General features: G+C 31.7%; 1 protein-coding gene across 1 annotated transcript; it reads left to right on the top strand.

Moving 5' to 3' along the window:
• Positions 1-7,814: 7,814 nt before the first annotated feature.
• On the top strand, positions 7,815-14,025 carry LOC145639544 (homeobox-leucine zipper protein ANTHOCYANINLESS 2-like). Its single transcript, XM_081690810.1, has 9 exons — positions 7,815-8,773; positions 8,882-9,138; positions 9,251-9,368; positions 9,473-10,165; positions 10,271-10,372; positions 10,465-10,677; positions 12,043-12,217; positions 12,321-12,688; positions 13,273-14,025. Exons 1-9 carry the CDS (start codon positions 8,501-8,503, stop codon positions 13,636-13,638), a joined length of 2,565 nt encoding a protein of 854 aa, XP_081546936.1. The 5' UTR covers positions 7,815-8,500; the 3' UTR covers positions 13,639-14,025.
• The last annotated feature ends 13,866 nt before the right edge of the window (positions 14,026-27,891 follow it).

Raw genomic sequence — 27,891 nt, forward strand, 5'->3', positions numbered from 1 at the left:
GTACATATTAATCGTCATTCGTATGTAAGTATTCAATTAACGTTTAAACCAGGGCCGTCCTAAACATTTTGGGGGCCCTGTGCTAATTATAGTATAATAAAACATACTTTGTCCATAATGTTAAATACACCTTTTAACATACACTTTAAAATAAGGTTGAAAAATAAATTACTAACGAAAATCCATTAAAAGGTGGGTGAAAAATAAGTGAGTAGTGAAACCTTTAAGGAAATGAAACAAATGCTACGAACTAAGACAACAAAAAAGGGAAAAAAGGGTCGACACCTATGAAATGAGAAGATGCAAAAATGCAAAATATGGAGGGGGGAAAACGCTTTACTAGGATTCGAACCCCTAACCAAGTGGAAGTTATAACAATAGACTTACCATCTTTACTATGTATTCTTATTGTAATCCTAAGCACTACTATTATATATAACACTTTTAACTGATTGGGGGCCCTTAGAATAATTGGGCCCTGTGCTGTGGGTCTGTTTGCACAGCCCACTAACCGGCCCTGGTTTAAACATGTTGTATATCATACACCTCTTACAATTAGGATTTAAAAAATCAATAGCGCATGCATCCTTTGTACCTTTATTGTACTTGGTCAAAGCAAAGTTGCATTACAAAGTTGCACATGGTTGTATTAAGGATCAAATTAGCAAGGCTATTATCAATAATCTAGTAGCTAGAGAAGCATGCAAAAGGAAATTAATGCTTACATAAAGTATATTATTATATAATCTTCTTTATATAATATCATATGGTTAGGCACATTGTTAGCTAGCTGCCCTCTGGCCCAAACTTGCTATACAAGGTTATCTCAATAATTTTTTAAATTTGATTTTTAAAAAAATAAAATAAAACTAGAAAATGATTGTATAGGGATTTGGAATAATAATTATCCTGTTTGAACCTCTTATGATCTTTCTATACCGAATTACTTCTATGTTCAATTTTGATGCTTGAATAATTCTAGGGATCTGAAATTTGAGTAATACTTTGTTAAGAGTTTTGGTCCTACAAATTAATGAGTCAAACTAAAGTCCTTCAAAGATTCTTAATTATCGCTACATCCCAAAACGGCTAAACACACAATTTTTTGTACTTGTGTACTTTGTGTTTTAGTTTTACTTAATTAGTTTTACACATATAATCCCTCTATTCTTAAAAGTAATAGTGCGCATTTGTTAATATATTACTTTGATCATAAATAATGTTAATTGCATATTAGTAAAAATATATAACAATGGGATATCATATCAATAAACTACTGAATCGGATCAAATAAGACTTAACATGACTAATCTATGTTGTACATAGTATATATCGAGAGTGATTTAAAAGACTCCCTCATCTTATGAATAGTGCCAATAGTTGCTATGTAAGAAGAAATAAAAGGAATGGATGGAATAATTAATATGGACTTGCTATTTAAGGTATTAATTAACTTTAATAGTTGAAAGAATCGTGTTACTTCGTATTATGTATTTTGGTGTTTTGGACTCTAAAGTTTGTCTCTTTTCGATTTGTAGAAGATTCAATTGTTTATGAAAATATTCTTGCTTTAAAAGCTATATTCGTAGTTCAATGGATACATAATTTCAGAGTACTATGGTGGATGATCACGATACGATGTATTGATTAATTTAAAATGACAACTATTTCGACCTTTCAGTAATTTAATTAAGCGATCCATAATACTATATCCTATTACAATAAAATTGGTTAATTACATCTTTAATTTGTTATTTTTAAAGTCTAACGGATCCAATTTCGAATCCCTCGTGAATTTTACCAAGTAGATGCAAATCAAGATGCCTTCTAGCCTTTAATAAATTTCTTAGTCATAAATTCGATATTTGACAAACTCAAATTAAAATATTAATATATTATGAAATTAATGAGAAAATAGTTACTATCTAGGAGATTTAATTAAGAATATAATGCAAGTATATTTGTCAAAAAAAGTCATTGAAAGAAAGACAAATAGAGGTGTTTAATTTGTTCACAAAACTCATGTGAAAGAAAGACTAAAGATTCATCTTCAACGTCCTCCCCCCAACCAATAACCCCTTACAAACCCTTTATTGTTCTTTGTCAAATTTTGTTTATTTTCAAATAATTCATTTGTCCCTAAATAGTGAACGTGCATAATTAGATTTAATACATCATTTCCGACATGAAAGCATTGTTGCAAAGACCGGTACCCTAATTTTTTTTTTGAAGGAAAGACCGGTACCCTAATTAATAAGCTTGTGTTCACGAAACATATTCAAAATAATAATCTATACGGAGTATATAATACAGTAATACATGTTTTGACAATTAATTGGTTGTTAAATCTATTATATGTGACTAATTAATTAAATATTCTCATTGCTAATCATCAAATCATTTGGACATAATTTGACCTAATTATTAAGTGCTACAAGCCTAAGCTAAGCACACCCCACTCTTTAATACTGGTATCTCTCATATTTATACTGCATGAAATAATTGTCTCAAAAGACATAATAAAAGAACAAAGTGTGAACAAACAATAATCAATCCATTCATGCATGAAAAAAATTAATGAAAATATTTATAAAATATCCCGTATTAAAAGTTAAAAGACACAATTAATATGGATACATAGAAATATCAACAAGATTACAAAAGTAGCGTTGTCAAAATTATTAGAGTAGATCATTGTCCCATCAATTAAAATGGGAACACACAAATTGATGTTCCGTGACATTTTTTCCCCTTTTTTCATGGGAGCCTAGATTTTAATTCAATTAATAATTACAAGTTTCTTTTGCTAGTCTATTTTATTCTTTTCATTATATCTTTAATGGAGTATTATTATTATTATTTGTTCCCAGGTCAAACCTCAAACAAATTAAAAAGATATCTAGTATCATAATATCAAAAGGTTAATGACGATCATTTGTTGTGTTGAGGGGTTGTTTTCGAAAGATCTTCCTTTTTTTATAATTATGTCGCATGTGATCAAGCTATTTTTAAAAGTGATTAGGAGGTTTTTATCCTCTTGAATGATAATATAAAAAGGATTTGACAATTACAATAGTATTAGCTTGATCATTAATTACATGGATAATAAATAATTATAATTATCCTTAAGCCCCTATTTTTACTAAATTTTGCTCTGTTCTACTTAATATAAATAAGGTACTCCATTAAAACCTGCTTTGAATCTCAAAATATTAGAATTTAAGTGTTCTACTGTAGTCTGTACAAAACCTTAGCCATAAATCTCACAATGGGTTCATATTGACATTGTCATGAAAGATCACTAAGTACAAAGATCCTAGTGTTACCCCTCAATCGACAATTATCCCCACCCCCCAATGAACTATCGTTAACGGTTAGCAAGTTATGCAATGGTGATATGAATTTTGATGGATATAACCTTCAATCGCAGTTGAAAGGTTTGGAATCTTGAGTCTCGGTCAAGAAACGCTAAGCAACACGAGCTTAAAACCTAAACTAGGCCAAGAATACACAAGCACAAGCATACGTAAAACTTTATAAATTTCAAATCAATCAATCATACTTTTCGTTAAACACCATCACGTATTTATAAGCTAAATAATTAGCCTAAAAATCGGTAAAACAAATTCTAATCTAACTAGGAAACTAACTCTAACTTGTAAAGATAATATTTTGCAAATATGATCTTTAAAGTTAAGCTTATCTTATACTAACCGAATTAAACTAACAAAAATATCCTAATAAATTCGGTCATCTAATAATAAACTAAAAATAACAATAAAAATAATTATAATAACAATATTGATGCCTTGGAACCGCATCATACTCCCCCTCTTGAAAAAAACTTGTCCCAAGTTTTAGCAAATCATGGAACCAAGATATCATCCAAATTAATCGAACATGAGCTAAAAGAATATGTCTCCATCCAACCACGTCATGCTTATATTTTACACCAATGAATGCACCACAAACTTCAATTGAATGCTCCAAAATTTTAATTGATGACACACCTTTGTCAATGCAATCAATATAATGGAAATAATACGTGAAAATATTTGTATCCCAATTATCACCATAAAAGGAAGTTGTAGAAATTTGACTTTTTGCTACCAACTTAGATAGTTCAAATGTAACCTCCTCGTCAACAAAACTAGACAAATATACACTTTTGTGCTCCATAATTTCTTTTTCTTCTACTAGTTGTTCATGAGATTGCTCTAAAATTGGATTTGTAAGATTATCACTCGGTAAAGATACAATCTTTTCCTCGTATATAGCCTCAACAATTGGTTGCTCTAGTTTCTCGTTCTCATAAGACATATCCTGTACACCACATCTCACGTCACGAATTTGAAAACGAGCATCAATTCTATCCAGATATTCATTCATTTTCTTGATTTCCATCATAAATGCTTCAAACCAACTTTTATTTTCCATGTTTATGTGGATGAGAAAACACACAAAACCAGTCCAGAAATTGATCGAAAGTACGAGGACCAAAACCCAATGAAGACACCTCGAAAAATTCTGAAATTTTGTATACTGCTAGCCCTATCTGTCTAAAATACTCGACCAAAAATTCAGAAAAAAATTCTCAGCCAAGTAATCGCAGTTTATTTTTTTCTCAACAATGGCAGATTAATTTGATTTTTGACCAGGTGTAAAGAACGAACCCAGTTTAATAGCTATGCTGCTCGAAAAGTTCTCAAATTTTGCAGGTGAAAACTAGACAAAAAATTAACCAATTTGAAAAAAAGAATCACCTCAAAATCTTTAGAAACGAAGGAGAACCAAGTCGATCAATATGACATTCGAAACTGAGTTTTTTGACACAAATTGTCAAACTCGTCCCTCGTCAAACAGCAGCCACACCAATTTGATATGAATTTTGATGGATATAACCTTCAATCGCAGTTGAAAGGTTTGGAATCTTGAGTCTCGTTCAAGAAACGCTAAGCAACACGAGCTTAAAACCTAAACTAGGCCAAGAATACACAAGCACAAGCTTACGTAAAACTTTATAAATTTCAAATCAATCAATCATACTTTTCGTTAAACACCATCACGTATTTATAAGCTAAATAATTAGCCTAAAAATCGGTAAAACAAATTCTAATCTAACTAGGAAACTAACTCTAACTTGTAAAGATAATATTTTGCAAATATGATCTTTAAAGTCAAGCTTATCTTATACTAACCGAATTAAACTAACAAAAATATCCTAATAAATTCGGTCATCTAATAATAAACTAAAAATAACAATAAAAATAATTATAATAACAATATTGATGCCTTGGAACCGCATCAAATGGGTTTAGACTAAAAGAGCATTGTGCGTTTAGCTCTATTTAAATCGTAAGTGCACCCCATAGGTGCAAGCCGTGCTACTAGTGTCGCACACTATGTGATGACAAGGTGTGATTATGTTATGTACAAAGCTTAAAGCAAAACAAATGCTACTAGTGTTAAAGATTGGTCACACCGCATTTGTACACTGTATCCTCGCTAATACTCCGTATTATATAACAAAAAAATGTTTAAAAAAATGTACATCTAATCAACAATAACTTCATTATAACAAAAAGGTGTGAAATTAAGCAATTAATGAGGTATTCTTATACAGAATACGTCAAGACCTATATTTAATACGAAAAAGCTTATTATGGTCCCTAAAGCCCAACCCGTATAGGGCATATTAGCAAGTTTGGGTATGACTTTTTGGACTAAAAGTGGATCAATATTTGATAGTAAAACAAATACAGAGTACATTGTGAAATTTGAATTGACTTGGCTTAGAAAATATTCACCCCTCAACAATACATTCAAAACAGTTGAATTTGTTTTCACTATTTCCCTATTGATGTAAGATATGGATAAAGGAAGAACTATCTGATTCATCCCTCTTTGTAACACCCAGATTTCCTTACTATTTTAAGCTTTTAGCCTAGAATTTCTTGTCATCTCGTGTAAAAATGAAAAGGCGTAAAAGTTTTTCAGAAAAATCACTACACATTTTCAACTCAAATTGACTCTCATTTGCTCAATGTGTTGTTTCACTCAAATCCACTTAATTTAATTCTCGTTTTCCAGTTTTTTTTTCTTTTTCTTTTCAAAAAATGATAAATTCACTGTACAATTGATAATAATGTTCTCCAATTCCAGATTACCAAAAATGGCTGATCAATCTTTTCAATTGCACCAGTACACCACTCAATCTTCTGCGAAAATTCGGTACGATTTTATGTATTATTTACTTATTTTATTATTGTTGATTCATGTTTGAAGCATGCCATTAATTAAATCGATTTTACAAGTAGTAAACCCTAGATTATAAAATTAATGATATTTTGTGAAATTGAAGTTAACTTTTATCAGAATGTAAAATTATACGGTTGTATTTTAGGGAAATCTGAAAGAAAGAGCATTGGAAGAAATGATTTTGGTGTCCTGTCATGTCTACTTGTCTTATCTTTACAACATTGCTTTTCCCCATACCTTTTACGGAGTACCAATTTCGTGTGTCACTATCTTTTTTTTTTTTTTTTCTTTTTTTTTTCTTTTTTTTTTTTTTTTGGTTCACTTAATTTGCCACACTAGATATCTTCAATTACAGAGGTAAATTTGGCTTTGTATGTTCAAAATTTGGTTAGAACTTGGAACCAAGTTATGGTGATCGGGAATTAGTGTTAAATTGAGTCGGGCCGATTTTAAAATTAGATGTTTGATTATTTGTATTTTGAAAATATTAGACTAATTGGTCGATTTAAGGCCAATCTTTGCTAAACTACCAAGTTATAGGATATTAGGTCGATTGAGGCTTATTAGTACTCGGCCCAAACTCCTCATATTATGCTTGAAATCAATAGAGTGTACAAATTTATATTAATGATTTATACATTAAGACCGACTTAATTGATTGTTATCAAATTAAATTAAATGAAAAGAAAGATAAACAAATTCACAATTTGAATATTTGGGACCATAAGTTTGATTAAATATTATGCTTAGTAAATACTAGATCAACTCGACCTCTTTAAAAATTATTGGGCCTTTTATTTCTTGCTAGTTTGGCCTAAATGTTGTTTAGAACCTACCAAATTACGAAATTTTGTTATTGGAGTATTCTTTTTTTTTTTTACTCCGTATTATTAAATTTTTGAAACTTTAAAAATACTTTCATTCCTTAATTGTCAATACCTATGTTAAAAAATTCTTAATTTTCAGTAGATTATTTAGAATGAGACAAAACATAAAAGAATATATATATACATATCTACAATGCTTTTTTTAATAAACCAATTAATGTATAATCTTCGAATCTTTGGGCCTATTCTCATACGTTTATTTTCAGTTCATTTCAATTCAGTTTATCTCAATTCAATTCCTAATTTTCATCTCTTATAAAATATTCAATTCAATTCAATTCAATTCAGTTCAGTTCAGTTCAGTTCAGCTGAGTTCAGTCAATGAGAACAGACCCTTATTATTTACAACTTTGAAATGTTGCATAAATTGCTAAGCAAATTTGTGTGTAAGTATAAAATGAATACTTTAGAGAGAGAGAGAGATAGGTGTAATGTGTATCTGATGACAAGTTACAAAGGATTTATTTTTTTTAATAAGTAATACTCGTATTTAATTTTCTTTTTTCCGACAAGGATTGCAAATAATATCAAACAGGGATTAGAACCATATAAAAAAGTTTGATAGGTTTAGGTGTTAGTGATAGAAGTAACTTTTTACAAGTACTTAAACAAGAAATGATTTTAACTTTTGCAACACATAATAGAGGAGAGAGAAATGAAAGAGAGAGTGAGTGAGAGGGAAAAAGTAGGAAAAATAGTCAACCGACGCTTTTGTTAAATAATCTAAATTTTTGGAGGCAACTATTTGTAAGGCTTCGAACACTCCACATACACCCACTGTCCTTTTATCTTCTCCTTCTTCTTCCCTTCTCCTTTCTCCTCTCTTTTCTCTTCTTTTTTTCTCTCTCCTTTTTTTTCCTATCCCCACCTAAAAAAGTCCCTTTTTATTCATTTCTCTCTCTTTTTTTTTCTTTTCCATTTCATATAAATTTATAGGTCTTTTTATCTCATCATTTCATTAAAAAATGAGAACTCCAACTTCTGATTTTCATTTTTCAAACCATCATGCACAAAATTGACACTCTTTCTCCTTTTTAGGGTTCTTCTTCTTTTCCTTTTTTTTTTTTTTTTTTTTGTTGGGTTTTTTTATTTTTAAATTATAAATAAGAGTTAGAGAGAGAGTTTGAGAAAGATAGGCTAAGCTTAAAACTGCCCTTCTTTCTCCTTCTTTCTCTCTCTTTTATTGAGAGGAATTGTAGACAATCTGGGTTCATTTTCTCCTACCCTATTGTCTTCTCTCTCCTCTTTTCTCTCTCTTTCATCATTTTTCTTCATAATTTATTTCATTAAACTACTTATACTCAAATTTATTCAACTATAAGAAGAAAAAAAAAAGTGGGATATTTTCATTTTTGATGAATTTTGGAGGATTTCTTGATAGTAGCGGTGTTGGAGCTGACGGTGGTGGTAGCGGGAGCGGAGGTAGTAGTGCAAGGTTATCATCAGACATTCAATATCACAACAACAGCAACAACAACAACAACACTATGCCTCCGGGTGCCATTATTCATCAGCAACAGCAACAACAACAGCAACAACACCAGCAGCAACAACAACAACAACATTTAGTGGGTCCCAACTCCATTAACAAGTCCTTCTTCAACACCCCTGGCCTCTCCCTTGCTCTTGTACTTTCTCTCTCCTCTTATTTATTTATTTATTTATTTTATTATTACGATAAATAATTATAATATATGGAGTAATAAATGATTTTGTTTGTGTTGTTGGAATATTAGCAAACGGGGATGGAGGGGCATGGAGAGGTAACAGCAAGAGTAACAGGAGATCAAAATTATGATGGAAATGGTAACAATAATGGTGCTGGAGTTAGTAGTATTGGAGTAAGGCGAAGTCGAGAAGATGAACACGAGAGTAGATCTGGTAGTGATAATTTGGATGGTGCTTCTGGTGATGAACAAGATATTGCTGACCTTCCTCCCCGGAAGAAGCGTTACCACCGACACACCCCTCAGCAAATCCAAGAACTCGAAGCGTATGCTTACCTTCTCCTTTCTCATTTACATCTTAGATAACGTTTCGTTGTTATGTATGTGTGTCGTAATTGTTTTGGTTTGACAATAACAATATTTTTTTTACGAATTTAGTGTGTTCAAGGAGTGCCCTCATCCTGATGAGAAGCAACGATTGGAGCTTAGCAAGAAGCTTTGCCTTGAGACTAGACAAGTCAAGTTTTGGTTCCAAAATCGCCGTACTCAAATGAAAGTATGTGCAATACTAATCATATACTCTTTCGTATCCATTTTCGTGCAACCCGTATTAGGATAACTAATGGTTTTTTTGTTTTTTTTAAATTTGGTTTTTTGTAGACTCAATTGGAGAGACATGAGAATTCAATCTTAAGACAAGAGAATGATAAGCTGAGAGCAGAAAACATGTCAATAAGAGAAGCGATGAGGAACCCAATGTGTACAAATTGTGGTGGTCCGGCAATGATAGGTGATATCTCAATGGAAGAACAGCATCTTCGGATTGAAAATGCTCGTCTTAAAGACGAGTTAGACCGAGTTTGTGCATTAGCAAGCAAGTTTCTAGGCCGACCGGTGTCATCTTTATCAACGTTATCAGCCCCGCCCATGCCCAACTCTTCCTTAGAGCTCGCGGTAGGGAACAATGGTTACGGTCACTTGACAACCGTGACCACCTCATCTTTGCCCTTAGGTGATTTCGGAAGTGGGATATCTAATGCTATGCCTGTTGTTTCACCTACAAAGTCGACCGCGAATGTAACGGGAATGGAGAGATCTTTTGAAAGATCCATGTATTTGGAGCTTGCTTTGGCTGCAATGGATGAACTGGTTAAGTTAGCTCAGACCGATGAGCCGCTTTGGTTAAGGAGTATGGATGCCGGAGGGCGGGAAGTATTGAATCATGAAGAGTATAATAGATCTATTACATCTTGTATTGGTTTAAAGCCTAATGGTTTTGTCCCTGAAGCTACTAGGGAGAATGGTATGGTCATCATTAACAGTTTAGCCCTCGTCGAAACCTTAATGGACGCGGTGAGCCCTTAATTAAATTACTCGCATTTGTAAGTTATAACATTTGTTTTGAGTACAGTGTGATCGTTAGTTGAGGACTAATAATAAGCTCGGATTTGTTGATAGAATCGATGGGCGGAGATGTTTCCTGGCATGATTGCTAGGGCGTCAACAACTGATGTTATATCTAGTGGAATGGGAGGAACTCGAAATGGTGCACTTCAAGTGGTAATTAGACTAATTACCATTGTTAATCTAACTGCTTAATGTAGTACATTAGTAGTATAAATTGAGATTCTAATATATTTTATTTTGGTTAGATGCATGCTGAGCTTCAAGTGCTATCACCATTGGTGCCGGTTAGGGTGGTGAACTTCCTACGGTTCTGCAAGCAGCACGCCGAGGGGGTGTGGGCGGTTGTCGATGTGTCGATCGACTGCATCCGAGAAAGTTCCGGTTCACCGACATATGTTAACTGCAGGAGGCTTCCCTCAGGGTGTGTTGTACAAGATATGCCAAACGGGTATTCTAAGGTACCCACTATACTAATAGTAGTAGTGATGATATTATTACGCCTTAATTAATCACAATTTCACACAGCATCTAATTGTGTTCCTTAACATGATGATTGAAATACAAGTATAGAAGTTAATTACAATATTGATTGAGTTGATCCCAAGTTGGGTGTCCTTTCCACTTTAGCTTTTAATGATATTTAGTTGCAACTGCAATTTCGGATTTCATGCTGTTTGAACCATCTATTAATTGTTGAAAGCAACGTACACATGTAGTCATTATCGATTCATGATAGTTATATTTGCATTCCCGAGCTTAAGTTGGAGCTCATGCATCTATGGATCTTGTTTGTCGGGTGATTAATCGCTTAAACACCAGGGCCTTGATCACGGTTTTCGTTCCGAGGAATTAATTAATCAAGGTTCTTCTTATTTAAATAAGAGTTAGATGCTTCTTTTGTGCCATATATATTGCTATCATCAAGTTTCGACAACTCCTTGTTTAATGCTTTAACATGATTATTACTATTTTACACGAATTCGTACGTCAGCAGATCGAGGTTACAGGCATTGTTTAATGAATAGAAGCCTCTATTTATCCGTATTTTCTGAACCTTGAACACATTAATTTCTTTATATCCTATACATTTTAATGCCTTGTAATCCACAAACATAGGGTCATTAAACTATACATTTGATGTTTCTATTCTGATTCCCTTGGATTATTTTTATAATACAAGCTTTAATTTCTGTGTTGTTTTAGCTGCTTACTGAAGACTTTGTAGTCAAAACTACAAGACTGTCTACTTTGTTCTCATCTTACTATACTATTTATCTGCTGCTTAATGCTTAAATTATGTCCAAATCTCAATGACAACCTGTTCTTCGGCTCAAATCGCCTTGATTTTCTTTATTCTTGTATTATACAGAGACCAATCTTAAGCTATATCCAAGATTTTAGCATAATATATTGTCTTATCATATCTTTTATTTTAATATCCAATTGCCCTTATATTGTTCCTTTTTTGAATAATGTACTTTGTAGTTTGTAGTGATATTATTATTTTTAAGTGTTTGATAAATTTGAATTATCAAATTCTTCTATTCCACTGCTTCTCCCTCACTTGCGCCGTCTCTAGTGTTTCTTCTGTCAGAAGTCTGACTGCATTGCATTGAACCTTATTTTGTCCCTTTCAACTTCGTAATTTGACTCTAATTCTACGCTTAAGCTAATTAAATAAGTGATTAGCTTACTGCAAACTTGTCTCCGTAGGCACGATAATTAACTGTTGTTTAACAGTCTTTATTAGCTTGATATGCAAGATGATTATGAATTTTCATTTATTAACTCGTGGATAAATGATGGTTTAATTTGTAACACAGGTTACATGGGTGGAGCATGCAGAATATGATGAGAGTAGCGTCCACCTGCTCTTTCGGTCATTAGTTAGCTCGGGTATGGGCTTTGGTGCTCAAAGATGGATCACCACCCTTCAACGACAATGCGAGTGCCTTGCTATTCTCATGTCCTCTAACATACCATCAGGAGAACACACTGGTATAGCACCAAGAATGCCATTATCTATTTGGTGTAATTATTATCATAATTATCATTTAATCTTATTTACAAAGTGTTAACATTATTTATGATAAAATGACAGCTATAACGGCAAGTGGGCGTAGGAGCATGTTGAAGTTAGCACAAAGGATGACCAACAATTTTTGCGCGGGAGTATGTGCATCCACGGTGCACAAATGGAACAAGCTCAACATAGGCAACGTCGATGAGGATGTCCGGGTTATGACTCGAAAGAGCATCGATGACCCGGGTGAGCCCCCGGGTATAGTACTGAGTGCTGCAACTTCAGTATGGCTACCTGTTTCCCCTCAGAGACTGTTTGATTTCCTGCGTGATGAACGGTTGAGGAGCGAGTGGGACATTTTATCCAACGGTGGACCCATGCAAGAAATGGCCCACATTGCCAAAGGCCAAGATCAAGGCAACTGCGTCTCTCTACTCCGCGCTGGTGTATGTCCCCTCTCTTTCCCTTCGCCTCTAAATATTATTCTTACTTTGACGGTAATTATCTCACAAAAAAAAAAGTAAAGTTATGGAGTGGTGCTTTTTTTTTACTTTGGGTATGCATAGAAGTATAGTGTATGATCATAATGCTGCAAAATTTTGCATGGTACGTTGAGATCTGGAATTGTGCCTGTGTCTTGGAGTGAAAGGTCAAAAAAGGAGATTTGTCATTTGTATGGTAAAAAGGTGTATTTGGATCATAAAATTGGAAGCATATGATAAAGGACATGTTACTTTGAGACAGATATAGGGACCAGCTTTTTTAATCTATACATATACCCTTCAATTTTTTTATTTTTATGAGAAAAGTCAAAATGTTTGGACTTTTTTTTTTTTTCCTTGTTTTATTTCATGTTTTTATGTGGGACCACTTTATGACTATTGGCCATTCAATTTTGACTCTCTTTTCATGCAGTAGAGTAACTAGTAAACACTGTTTTGATGAAATTCCTAACTTTAGTATAGTGGCATTGTTATGTAAATATGATAAAATTTGATTGAGGGTATTTTTGTCTTTTGTTGGTTTACAGGCAATGAATCCCAATCAGAGTAGCATGTTGATCTTACAAGAGACATGCACAGACTCATCAGGGTCGCTTGTAGTGTACGCGCCAGTCGATATCCCGGCAATGCATGTGGTGATGAATGGTGGGGACTCGGCCTACGTGGCACTTTTGCCGTCGGGTTTCGCTATCGTCCCCGACGGCCCAGGATCACGTGGGCCCTCGAATGGGGGCCCACAAAGGGTAGGAGGGTCCCTCCTTACAGTTGCATTTCAAATCCTTGTGAATAGCCTTCCTACAGCCAAGCTCACGGTAGAATCTGTTGAGACAGTAAACAATCTCATATCATGTACGGTTCAGAAGATCAAGGCCGCTCTTAACTGCGAAAGCTAGGCTGATCCAACGGTGGTAAATCATTCAATCATGGAACTATGGCAGTGGTTATTTGAGTTGCTGTACAAATAAATTTTTTGGTGTTTTTTTTTTTTGTTGGAAATTACGCTTTTGTAAGGGGTGATCGTAAGGGACGGTGAAAATATGGGGGTAAAAATGGAGAAAACTCAAAGAGGTGGGGTGTGAGTCAAGAACGAACCGCGCGTGTTGTGCAAAATCCTTGCTACGAAGGTGGTGGTGAGACGAACCAGCTTGGAGTAAGGGTGGTGGTTCGGGTATTGACTCAAGGTTTTTACCCATATGAGTTTTTGAACTTTTGTTTAGCTCAATTGTAATGGTGTAATTTTGTTATGTTGTCAATGATAAAAAAATGTTCATTGTTACTCTTAAGTATGTCAAGGGGTATATTTTATTTTTTATTTTAGAAATTTAAATAGTAGTAAATTCACTACTTATTATTTTCTCTGATCCTTTTTGTTCTTTTTAATTGGAATCTTTTTACGGGATAAAAAGGTCAAAGTGGAAAGAACAAAATTGATCAGGGTGAATAGTTTGTGATGTGCACTTAACTATGGGATGTTTTGTGTGTATGTAATGCAATTTTACCCCGATTTAGCTTGTATTTTTGGTAAAGTAAATATATTATGGCAAATGATTTTGGGTTGTTTGCAAATTTTTGATGTAAATTGACTCAATTGTGACTTGCTAACCAAATTGGATGAATATTTGAATAATTGCAAATTATTATTATTAATTGAGCTCATGTTTGAGAAATTCAAGCTCACTAGATAGTGAAATTTATTAAATGATCCTCGCATATGAAAGATTTACAAAATTTTTAAGTTAGGAGTTAACATTGATTTAATAAATGATAGAAAACGTCTAATTAGGAGAAAGAGTTGTTCTCTTTGACAAACCTTTCAAAGTCTATTACATGTCTCTCCCCTACCTCCATTGCCCTATACTTTTCAATTCATCAATGTGAATAAAAGTCTTTTGTCGAAAAACCCTAACCGTCCCATCAACCAGGGGTGAATGGGTGATCAATCGATCATGGTCGTTGTAGACCAACTTGTATGTAGTGGTTGAAACTGGAGATCAAAATAGAAAAATTCAAAGCAAATAAGATCTACATTATACAATTTATTCTATGTTACTCTTTGCATACGATTGGTACTACAAACGTGATTCACACATACACACAGATCTAAAATTCATTGACACGCTACCTAGGCCATTTTAACTCCATATCAAAAATTGTTAGTCCCACCATGACACAATTGAGAATTCACAAGTTGAATGGACAAAAATACAAAATGATTATTTAATCTATGAAAATACATACAAGTACATTTAAGCATGAATGTAGCTTAGTACTCTCATATATAGAGTCATAGACCATAGTCCAATAGGGCATATAGGTAGTAAAATGAGACTAGTACTAGTATACCTAAAACTTGAAACTCTAGTGTGTTAATGATATATTCTTTCTTCATTCCCTTGTAAACTTGTAAGTGGGCACAAGCACAACTAGCAAATTGCTAGGAATAAGAAACTACTACTCGTAGTAACAAATAATCCCACAATATAATAATTTATTCATTACAACATTTTGGTAGGAAAATAATTGAAAGGGTAATACTCAAAAATGGGTGGAGTTGATAAAAAGGAAGGAAAAAAAAGAGCATTAAATGAAGAGAGAAGATAAAATGGCAACAGATTTGTTAGGACAGCATTTATTGCAATGGCCCTTTATTTTATTTTATTTTATTTTTTTTAAAAAAAGTGTGGTACTAGCTAGTCTAGAATATAGTAGTGAGATGCACAGAAATAGCAAGGGAAAAAAGAGACAAAGAGTGTCAGTTATATGCCCTGTGATGCATTCTTTGGCCGCTCTTAAGGAATGACTGGTGCGCAGCTGCTTTACTTACACACCAACAGGAGTACGTACGTAGCTTTGTAGGAGAGAGAATTGTGTAGCAGTAGCCTACATGGTTAGCCTGCTGTTTCATTTGGGCTCTTATCTTGCAGCCAAACTAAGGTTGTGACTTGTGAATGATTTTGATGGCAGTGAGCCATGATACTATCAGACCCCTTCTTAATTGATCATATAGACCCATGCATTTTACATGCTAAAGTGTTATGTTATGGACATAGAGTTTTACACTATAGTACTATACCGAGTATATCAAGTTGTACTCCTTTCGTCGGAGAATAATTGACACAATTAAATTTAGGGGTTGTTTGGTTGACAAATAAAAACATGGGAAGTTGGAAATTCTAGGAATTGAAATTCTTTGAAGTAGAAATTCCCATGAATTTCCACTTCCCACAAAATGGGGGAAGTTAATTACCTAGGAGGACCTAGGTAAGTGGAACTTCCCATGGGAATTTCCACTTCCCTTAGTTAACCAAACACTTTTTAGAATTTCCTAGGAAGTTCAATTTCATGGGAAATCAATTTTCCAAGGAATTTGCAATTCTTACATTCAACCAAACGAGCCCTTAGTATACATGTATGGTAATGACTCTATTTAAACCTTTTATATATTTTTAATAAATTTATAATGTTAAAATAATACAGTAAACTTTATTTTATTAATACCTAATTAGCAACATGTTTCATGATTAAATTTGTTTATAGCATGTTACTAAAAAAAAAAGTAAGGTGTTGGGGCCTGTTTTCTTCAGCTTAATTTCAGTTCAGTTCAGCTACAATGAGTTCAGTTCAGTTTTTAATTTTCTTCTTTCATTAACAATTCATTACAATTCTATTCGATTCAGTTTAGATCCAATCAATTCAGTTCAACTCAGAACAGACCCGTGGTCCTAGCGTCCAGCCTTAATTTTTATTTCACTACTAATATCATTAAAATTCAGCCTTATAATCCCTCCGTTACATATTAAAATTTAGTACTACGTATAAAAGTTGAAAATAATAAGCTAGATGGTTAAACAATCCTCTTGAAAAAAAAAGGCTTACTCCATTAAACTGAGTTGCCTAGATAAGAACTTTTTTCACATCATTTTCATACACTATTTTCAGATGGTTATTGTTAAACAGAGTGCATCTAAGCGCATAGGGCCTATGTATTTTGCATGCACATAGGAAGACAATCTGGAGTTCGGTGGTACATTTTCTATTTTATTTTAGTATAGTGGTACATTTTTGTGTACTACTATACATGTATAATGTATCATTAAAGCATAAGTTATTTAAATAGTATTTTTTATGTACTATTATGCATGTAATGGTACTTTTTGTCATCAAATTTTTCACCTTTAGATTCCCATTATTTACAAAAATGTCATCCTATGTGCATCCTTAATACATAGGGACTATGCGCCTAGAGTTTTCCTTAACAAACCATAAAGTACCTAATACGGAGTATTTAATCTGCCGCCATTTGCATTAGTCACTATTTGAGAAATTGAATATTTAGGTTATTAACTTATTATTCATTGTATGAAGATGCTTTGTAATTACAGTATAATGAAATTCAACATCAAGTCTACCCATGCCCTACCTTTATTCTTTGTACCATCTTTTTTTTTTTTTTTTTTTTTTTTTAATACAAGATTCTTCGTACCATCTTAGAGAAATGACGTTCAAGAATTATGAGTATACATATGACAACTAAATTCGAATGGTTGGAGGTTATATTTTGAACATAGCACAAAGATACGAAGTGTATATTGGTACAATGTATTTATCTAATAAATTAAATAATGTCCCAGTCTTGAATTCATTAAATTTTTGGTACGCCGTAATAATGGAGCATGATAAATTTGATAATCTTTGTGAAAGCGAGTACATTATAATTATGAAATATGGTGTATTTTGTTGTCTGTTAAGTGGTAGGCAATGACAATCAGTAGTCTCTTGAGATTATAGCTACTCAATAATTCAAGTCTTTAAAGTTAGTTTTCAACTAAAAGGTGATGTATGCATAAATTTTGGTATGCTAGAATTGTAACTCATATTTAGGGCTATCGATATTAATAGTTTGACAACCAAATTAAACAACTGCTATATATTACTCCGTACTTGTTCTTGTTAGCTGTGTATACGCATAACTTTTAGATTGCATATACCAATCTTATACGCGTATTACGGGGTATTTGGTAAGCAGAAGACCCATCATACAAGGAGAGAAATTCCTCATAGAATGATATTGTTGAAATTCGACCCTTAACTTGGTCATCATACATTTGAAAGTTGGAGAACTAGCTAGCTAATAATTGATTTGGCCTCCGATCCTATCTCAAGCATAACTTTTATTAATTACGCCTTGTTTTACTAAAAAAAATTCAATATACTATGCATAAGATCAAAAAAAGTAATGATAATTTTGTATAAAAAGCACTAACCATTCTAATCAATTCAGTTCGTTAAAATTTAGTTATCATTAGCCTTCTACGAATCGGAGTACCACTCTACCGGACATGTGACCTTTTTTTTTAATTCTTGTATAGTGAACCATAAAGAGCCATGATGATAATCAGATAATGTGATAAACTGTCTAAGTAGACACACCCTAGTATAAGGATGCATAATACACTATTGAATATTTGGTAGTGTAAACTTGTTGCATACATAATTCAATCAACATGTACATGTCATTCATATCTCTTTCAACATAGCACACTGCTTCCACCTTGTCAACTTAATAAAGAGAAACCAATTAAGATTCTACCCCGTTCTTCCCGACTTCTAAAAATTCATTCTAAACCCTTAATTAGCATTGATTCAATCCAATAAATTAAAATCTTTAAATGACACGAGGTTTAATTGAACAATCTACAAAAACATAATTGTAAGCTTACTTGCTAGTTGCTACTTTATCCGTCCTTAAATAAAACTTTCTTATCTCATTTGATTTTGGCCCACTACATAATTTGTAATTTTGGATAAAAATAAAAAAAATTGAATAAAGAAGCTAAGATCCAATTTTTTTTTTCCAACCTAATAAATAATATGTCTGTAGTAAACTAGTAATGAACAAAACTCCACTACCACCATTTTATCTTAAAAGGTTTGAGCACAAGAGAAATAATTGTGGACAAAGGGAGTAATAGAGCAAATACACACTCTCACCGAGAAGTGCTAATTGAGCTAATTTGAGACAAATTAAATTTGGGTTGATCAAGTTAAATTGGTCTTTTTACTTTCGCAGTCAAACTAATTATCTTAATCTTAGGGTATTTTTCGATTTATTAAAAATAATTGAACTGAACTGAATAGGGCTGAAATAAATTGTTTATGAGAGAAGTTAGGAACTGAACTGATTAGAGCTGAATTAAACTGAATTGAACTATAATTAAGTTGAACAGAACATGCCCTTAATCTTGTTGTGTTTGTAGTGCTTAATGCCTTAGCTAGCTCTTCTTGAAAATTTCAAGTTGAGCTAGAATAATTTACGAACTAGCTAGCTAAGCTACCCCCAACTAAGTAAGATAAAAATTCAAGTATTGAACCCAACGGATGACAATTAGGGAGCAGAATTGAATTTAATTAATAGTGGCAACAATTCAGAAGAGATGGGAGAGAGAGAGAAAAATGATGATTGATTAAAGATTGAAGATTGAAGGTATTACTCCATCACACGTGAGGAAGTGGTATCACTCACAGCAGGTATCTCCATGCAAGTTAGGTGTGGACGATGCTAATAAAGTCAAGACAATGAAATGCTATCCGTATTACACCATTTTGTAGCTGGCCTTAGCCTTGTGAAAGAGACTATGATCGAAAACGATATTGTTTTTCCTTCTGGATGTGTAGCTCGTACTCGGGGGTGGTTCTCAGCATGTGCAGGGTAATCGATCGTACATGGTCCGATTAGGTGAAATTTTCTTATGCAAAGTAAAGAGAAAACTTGTTAAACAATAATCTATTCTTCAATTTTATCATAAGATTCTTAAGCTAGTAAAACGTTTTTCCTTACATAAACAATTTTAGGACGTACTCGATTTAAGAAAATTGAATCAGGTCATTTTCATTATTAGCATTCATAGCCCCGTCTCTGCTAGGACTAACACGCATACAGTAATAATTAGCGACTGATGTCTTAATTTTGTTTTAGGATTATTGCGTGGGCCCGGGGGTCCATGATGTATTTGGATCTTACTGTATTTTTTTTTGGACCTTAGTATATTGCTCCCAAAAACACCCTAATTTCCTAGTCACAATACTTCTACCAATTGGTATGATCACAAAAATAAACCAAAACCCCCCTTTCCTTCTTCTTCGTCTTCTTCACATGCAAAAGGGCCCACTACCCATCCTTACGACCTAAAAGATCATCCTTTCTCATTCAATACTATTCATGCATTTTAGATTGCTTGCCTTTGCAAGTTAAGCTAATTCCTAGCTTTAATTTTGTCAGTCTTCATCTTCAATAATGGTTTTCTAACAAGAATTGTAAGGATACATACAATTTAATTTATACACAACTACTATCTTTTGTGTAGTCCTTATTGTAAGTTATGGCTTTAATTTTAATTTCAATTACATCTTTATTGCACTAATTAATGATTTATATTGCAAGTCAATGTGTGCATTTAAGTTGTGTTTAACAACCATTGTGAAAAAAATAGTTGTATTTGATTAATTCGGTGTAATTAAAAGATAACTGACTCGGCTGATTGACAAGTAGCTGAAATTGATACACTATATCTACCTGCATGAAATCATTGATACAAGTGGTTCGCCTAAGAAAGTAGATACCTCAATTTAACCCTAGTCGGTAGATTATTACTGACCTTTGAAAATTGAATTGATAATGAGGGTGATGAACAACTCTCGTGATTTGAGTCAAAAGAAGTAATTAATTATTAGGAAACATGTTGTACATATAATAAAGATAATATATGCTACGTAATAATTTCTTTAAAAAATCAAAAGCGATTATATGCAAAGGTTCTATATAAAAACAATTTGTCACAAATGTTTATTAATAATTAATTAGATAATTAAATTATCAACATATAGTGAAAGTTCTCCTATCATATTCTAATGTTAGTTTTTATTAGATTAAGTAAACTTGCAGTTTTATACAGTACACATTTATATATTGTGTTTCTAGTAATTATTAGTAAAATGTGTGAAATTATTTGATTCAGAGATTTCAAAATCTGACCAACTGATCAAATTAAACCAACCAGATAAAAATCAAATTCGGATTTTGATTTGTTTGGACACCCATCTTCCTTTAATTATTATTTTCCTCATAATTTTCCCCTACTTGCTAATTTCCTTTTAGCTCATTAAATTACGTTCATTATTTATTTCAATTAAGCATGCATGCCCTTCAATAATATAGTGGTTTAGATCTTTTGCTTAATTGAGTGGAGTATTTCAGCCATTGGTAGATGGCACGATCAAGATTCAAGAGCACAAGGGAATTTCAAACAAGCATGTGATTAGCAAGTAGAAACTCATTCTTTCTTGTATATTTTCTATTGATGAATTGTCATTTTCAAATTTTCAATTAGAGTCTGAATGCTTGAAAATTAGTAATTAAGAATACACCTTTAATTATACGTCAATACTACTCTCAAAAGATCATATCGACTCCAATTAGCGTTTGTTACAATTTTTCTAATCATCATTGCAACGAATTTTCCCCAATTTAATACATGTAATAAACGTACATCATATAAAATTTAAATTATAATCCTACGTATTTTTAGTGAAATTATCGATCATATATAATCATTGAAGACTTGAGTGAGATATATATAATTATATATACGGACTACGGAATAGCTAGTAGCATACACTCATTTATAACGAATGTATGCTACTTTGTATATAATGTCAAAACGACCTTTTAAGCTTTCAATGTTGTTACTATTTTGGATGTGACAATTCTATAAAACTAAGGAGAAAATATCTCATGAATTGGAATAAAATTGTACGAGTACACACTAAACAATATTCACACTTCTTCCGTTAGTTTCGTTGCTACCTTAAAATGTAATACCATGAAAGTCAATCAAAATTGTTCTAAAATTGCAAAAATTATACGGAGTATTCCATATTGTTGATTTAATTCTAGTGCAAAGAATTAATTGTCCATCGAATTTAGTACAAATTTTACTTTAATCAACATCAAGATAAGTATCTAATCATTTTTTGTCACATAATAGGACATTGATCTAATCAGCCGACACTATACCGTACCATGTAAAATGTAATCATAACAACCTTTTTGAAATGATGTAAGAATAAACTTTACATTACTTGATAGTGGTTGAAAATGAGATTACCTTAGAATATAATAAAGGAAACAAAATAGGAATGTTAATTAAAATCTATACATTTTGATTCATTTGGGTTTTTTTGGAGCTGAGATGATTAATTGATTACTCAATATAATGTCATCTATCTAAGAAATTTCAACATATATAATATATGTCAGACCTATATACATACACAATTTAATTATATGCGTAAACTCAGCATAAGAATATATATGACATTAGTATTGGAAAAACATTATACTTAAGAAGGATTGAAAACAACTAATTATGTATTCTTTATTATTTTAGATGAATGACATTAAATTATTTAAGAGCTGGCTTGTATAATATAGAGGATTACCTATATAAACTATGTGACAGTGGATAAAATATTGTCACAAGTTCACCACACAAGTATATCATAATTGCTAATCGATTAATATGAACTTATTTGAACTGATTTAAGTTATAATTTGAACTTAAATAGCCCTTAATCACAATTTATCTGAACTTAATTATTTTTCCTAAACTTATATGAACTTATTAACCCTTATTTGAACTTATAATAATTTCAAATAAGGTGAACAGAAGAGGACCTAATTTATATTTAACAACATTGAATTGATGAGATTGAAAAATTGAAAGTAGAGAAAAACATTAACTAAAAAAATAATGATTCCTTTTCTTTCTCATCTTGTTGTACAATCAAATACGTTACCAATATGCAATGACTCTTGCAAGCCTTAAAAGCTTCATAGAAACTTTGCCAAGTTAGTAGGAGTACTATATAGTACCAACGTTTTAATTGGCCACCATTTGATAGATTGTAAAAGGACCCTCCCAAAGATTTCACTATCAATCAATCAAAGAGATCCATTGAAACTACTTGATAAAAGGAAAAGGGATGGAGTTGGTGATTTAATTTGCTATCTACTATATGTTCGTACTTTGTAGATGATTTCAAGTTGTTGAATGAGTATATGAGTTAATGTGGATTAATTATTTTACTATTTAGATTCCGGCAAAAATATCAAATTTAAAGAAAAACCACAATGTTTTTATTGAAATTAATTCACAATAAAGATACCTTGATTGAATCATTAGTGTAGTACCTTTTGCTTCATATTTAGCATAATTCCTCAATATTACTTAAAATCAATGTTACACTATAGCTAATACTAAGATAGTACAAGGAATAATATAGAAATAATAGATCACAAGTAATTAAGTAGTACTCGTATTTGATATAATGATAAGGATTGTATCCCACAACTTTAAAGTTGTGGTGGAAAAATTGTGAGATTAATTCAATCAGATAAAAAATACTTCGGGGGTGTGAATTCTACCACCCTTTCTTTCTACTCCTTGCGGCAATGCTGTCTACTAATCCGAGTTGAGTAGCCATGTGTGAATTTCTGATTCGATAGCACTCATTCTTATTTTTTTTAAAAAGTAGGTTTATATAATTATACAATAATAATTACAATAACAATAATTACTACATAAACTTTTAAAGAGGTGGAGCCAAGCAAATATAGAAGGTGAGAGCTCAAAAATCTATGGTGCATTAAATAATGGAAAAAGAAGGGTAGCAAGGTAGGGCCAAAAACAAGACCAAATTGATGGACCAATTTCCATAAAGAAAGGGATGAGATAGTTACCTTCAATTAAATTTGTATCACTTGTAAAGTGTAAACATCGGGGTGACAAAATAAAAGTCACAAAAGGCAAAGAAGAAGGTAGAGTAGTAAGTTAAGTACAAAGAATATTTAAACAACTTTGCAAGGCACATTGTTGGGTTTTATACCTTTCTTCATTTATTACCAAAGCCAATATATAAATTGATATAGGTCAATTAAACATAAAAAGTAGGGTGGTGTTTTTTATTTTTATTAAGAAAAATGTTATTGTTATTATTATTCCTTTTTTTTTTTGAAATTTTGAGTCATAGAATGTCAAATTGTCTAAGACTTTTCATGCCAACAATGTCATATTATAGTTCCTCTTCTCCTCTTTGGTTGCAATACATATGACAAATGTTTTAAACAATTAGTATTTTTTATTAAAGGAAAGAGTAGTACTTATGAAGGCACAAATTTTATACATAGATTTATGTTTCGACAATTTATTCCTTTTTTAATGAGATGGAAAAATATATTGAACACCTTCATGACGTACCTTTGGGTATAACTCTACTAATTAAGGACATACTATCGATAATTGCTTAATTTTTTTATTAAGCATATGCCTTTCTTTTTAAGGAATAGAAAAAAGTCTTCGGGAAAAATTGAGAATTTGATTTATATAGGGTGAGAATGAAACCCGGCCCCTCTCACGAAAATAGAAAGAGGGCCTTCAATCGCTATATCTTGATTCTCAAATATATAAAGTCTATATATTGATAAACATATGTTAATGTACGGAGTAGAAACTAGTAAAGAGTATTAACGTACATTGTATATGTATATAGCCAGTCACCAACTCACCATCTAGCCATTATTCACTTTGAAATACACTTTCTTGTATGTTCGTCTATTTTTCTTTCCTTGTCTCTATTATACTACGTATAAAAAACTTTTGTCACAATGTATTATAAGTGAATTTGGACGAATACCAATTGTATTCAGTTTGTATTACTCTTTTCATGTTTAAGTAAATGAAACGTTTTGACTTTTGCCACTATTAATCTAATCAACTTTGACTAATGTTTGTGATTTATACATAAGAATAAATATATTCTTGTGGGTAACGTGCTTGTTGGAATCATCTCAATACATAGTTAGTATTTAGTTGTTATAATCTTTTATTGATGATTATTAAAGATATTATTAGTCAAATTTTTTGCATTGGCATACATGCACAAGAAAAACGTTTTACTTATTTAAAAACAAATTGAGAGTATAAGTTTTGCATCATTAAAATTGAAGTAAAAGTAAATATAATTTTATGGGATTGTAATTTTTAAAATATATCTAGCTGTATCTTATAAAATCCAATAGTAAACAAAATAAATATTTTCTAAAAAAACTTTCAAAAACAAATACTTTGGTCCGATGTAATAAAGTAATCATAATTTGATAATCATTTTAAAGAAACACATGATATATAGACAGTAGCCATATTCCAGAATTATTAAACCTACTACTGACTTTTGTCTCAATTATTTACATGATCTTTGTGATATGCAGAAGTTATTTGCCCATTTCTGAATGTGATAATTGATATCTCTATTATTGTATTTGTTTTTTGTATTATTTGGGTTATATGATAACATGTAATCTATCTTTTAGTTTACCAAATGACTGAAATAAGTCATCCCCTCTTTTGCTCTCTACTATATAATTTTGGTATAGTGGACCTACTATATGTATATATACTTGTTTTGTTAATGCAAAAATAATACGGAGTAATGTACAAAATTTCTTTTTTGTACACCTAAATCTTATTATTCTCTGAACAATTTATCATGTTGTAGACATGTTCATATTACCATTTATATTGTCAAAACTTGTATCTACACATTCTGATTGTGATCACATGAGGTGAGTCAGTTAGGCCAGCAATAAAGAAGTTGGACTTTTAAGGAGCAATGAAATGCACATCGTTATATGGATTTCATTCCTATGATGACTTTGGCGAAAATTGATTTAATTTATGATAATAAAATCCGCTGGTTTGTTTCATAAAAAAGGATAACTTGTTTTGATTTTGTACGTGTCAATAATCTGATACATACTTTTATCAAATGTTTAATTATACAACACACGCCTTCTAAACATAATTAGGTTTTTGTGTATTGTAATGATAGCCGACCCCACTTTTGGGATTAAGGCTTTGATTGATTGATTGATTGATTGATAATGATAATGTCATTTACATGCATGGATAGGGAAATTGTTTTGTTATTTAATCATGGATGGTTATCGGTCTTGCTTATCACTACGTCTACAAGTACATTCTAGTAGTAATTCTTGACATACATACTAATTTTCTCTGCATTTAACATATTTTATCATGATTGTTTTCTTTCTCGATACCTTATTTTTCGTTAAAATGTTCTATATATCACAATCATTTCTCTTTCTTTGCGATGATTAGCGATACTCGAATGCCCTATTATTTTGAGCTGAATTATTAAGTTGAAATAAGTCCAATTAACAAGGCATATTCTCTAGTTAATTAAACCAGTCCTCTTCAAAATTTGTTTTTTTTTTAATTTTTTTATTATTATTTTATTATTTTTATCTTAATTCGTTTCTGAAATAGTCCTTTGGATTAAATGATTGATTAGTGGGCAACTCTATTTTTAGTCTTACGATTGCTGGGAAATTGATTTCTTTGTAGCCTACGAGTTGGATGTGTATACAAAGGCCTCAGAATGTGGGCTTTGTTCCAATGTCATAGGCCCAAAAGCCCATTTTTGTATCTTCTACGGCCCAGCACATGTTCCTTTTTTTTTTTTGTTGATTTGACGTCTAGCAGCCCAAAAATAAGTCAAGTGTTTGGTTTGTAAAGCCTATAATAGTACTTTGTGTAGGTGCATCTTTCATTTTTGAAAAGCCTATAAGACATAAAACAATCATTATCCAAGATAAGATAAACTTAAATCTTATATTTCGTATTTAGTTCAACACAATCACTCAATTATCAATTGATCTAACACAAACGAGTAATTTGTATTGTAATCCCTCTATCCCTAATTTTTTGCCCCATATAACTATGCAGACTCCAAGACGCGTCTAAAAACGTCTATAACTTTATTTTCATACACGTAAAAATTATAGAAACGTAATGTTAATAAAATACTTCCTCCGTTCTTTATTACTTGACCCACTTTGACTTTTACACTATTCACTACCCCTCCTTTTTTACCGTCTTTTGTGAATAATATGTAAGGAAAAATATATTCATGTATAATAATTTTGGATTCGTCTCAATAAGTACTATCATAATATATAACTTCTATAATTTTTACTTATGTAGAATTTAAGTTATTGATCGTTAAAGTATTGCATTGACAAGCGTGATAAAAAAATGTCAAGTAAAAAAGAACAGAGGAAATATACAATAAGAAGAATCTAACAAAATCACTCATGACTATATCATCTTTTATTGATTAATGGCAATTTATGGTCAAAGTTTTTAAATTTAACCCAAAAAATGGCAATGGGGCAAAAATAAAGGAACAGAGGGAGTACTACGTAATAAAAAGAATTGACAAGAACAAACTATATCTTATTAATATAAAATATAATAATAAAGTCAATTAAAAAACCCAATGAAAGACGTATTTTTGTAATTGAGAAATTAGAAGGAATAGTATGACAAAGACCTATTCCTCCTCTAATCCACCCAAAAAAGATCCACCTCTCCCATATTATCCATTTTGCCTAAATATAGCCCAACCATCAATCCTACTGATTACAATCAATCAATCCATTTTTTCCTCTATTATTAATTTCATCATCAATTAATACATCATAAATAAAGAAAAAAAAAAATAATGTACTACTTCCTCTGTTTATTTTTTTACTTGACCTATTTCTTTTATCACGCTTGCCAATGCAAAACTTTAACGATCAATAACTTAAATTCTCCATAAGTAAAAATTATAAAAGTTATATATTATGATAGTACTTATTGAGACGAATCCAAAAATATCATACATGAATATATTTTTCCTTACATATTGGTCAAAAGAGGACGATGGATAGTGTAAAAGTCAAAGCGGATCAAACAATAAAGAACGGAGGAAGTACTACGTAATAAATTAAACAAATAAATACTACCTCCATTACATATTAATAAGTACTCCGATATTTATTCCCTCATTTAGGAATATACCAACCAAATCTACGGTCCTAAAATTCATTTTTTTTTTCTTTTTTTTCACCATTTATTAATTTTCATGTACTTTGTAATAAAAAAACGACAAAAAAAAACCACCTTGATTCTGCACCGTCAGATCAAAATTGAATCCAACGGTGGAGAAGCTAAAGTTTGACTGGG

The sequence above is a fragment of the Chenopodium album genome, chromosome 7 (genome assembly GCF_948465745.1).
Source record: "Chenopodium album chromosome 7, dcCheAlbu1.1, whole genome shotgun sequence".
In the NCBI taxonomy this organism is placed as follows: domain Eukaryota; kingdom Viridiplantae; phylum Streptophyta; class Magnoliopsida; order Caryophyllales; family Amaranthaceae; genus Chenopodium; species Chenopodium album.

What these genes read in the sequence shown, in the direction of transcription:
- LOC145639544 (XM_081690810.1), top strand. Translation starts at nt 8,501, where the DNA reads ATGAATTTTGGAGGATTTCTTGATAGTAGCGGTGTTGGAGCTGACGGT. An exon ending in CTGGCCTCTCCCTTGCTCTT is followed by an intron (nt 8,774 to 8,881) that starts GTACTTTCTCTC and finishes TTGGAATATTAG; the next exon opens with CAAACGGGGATGGAGGGGCA. An exon ending in CAAATCCAAGAACTCGAAGC is followed by an intron (nt 9,139 to 9,250) that starts GTATGCTTACCT and finishes TTACGAATTTAG; the next exon opens with TGTGTTCAAGGAGTGCCCTC.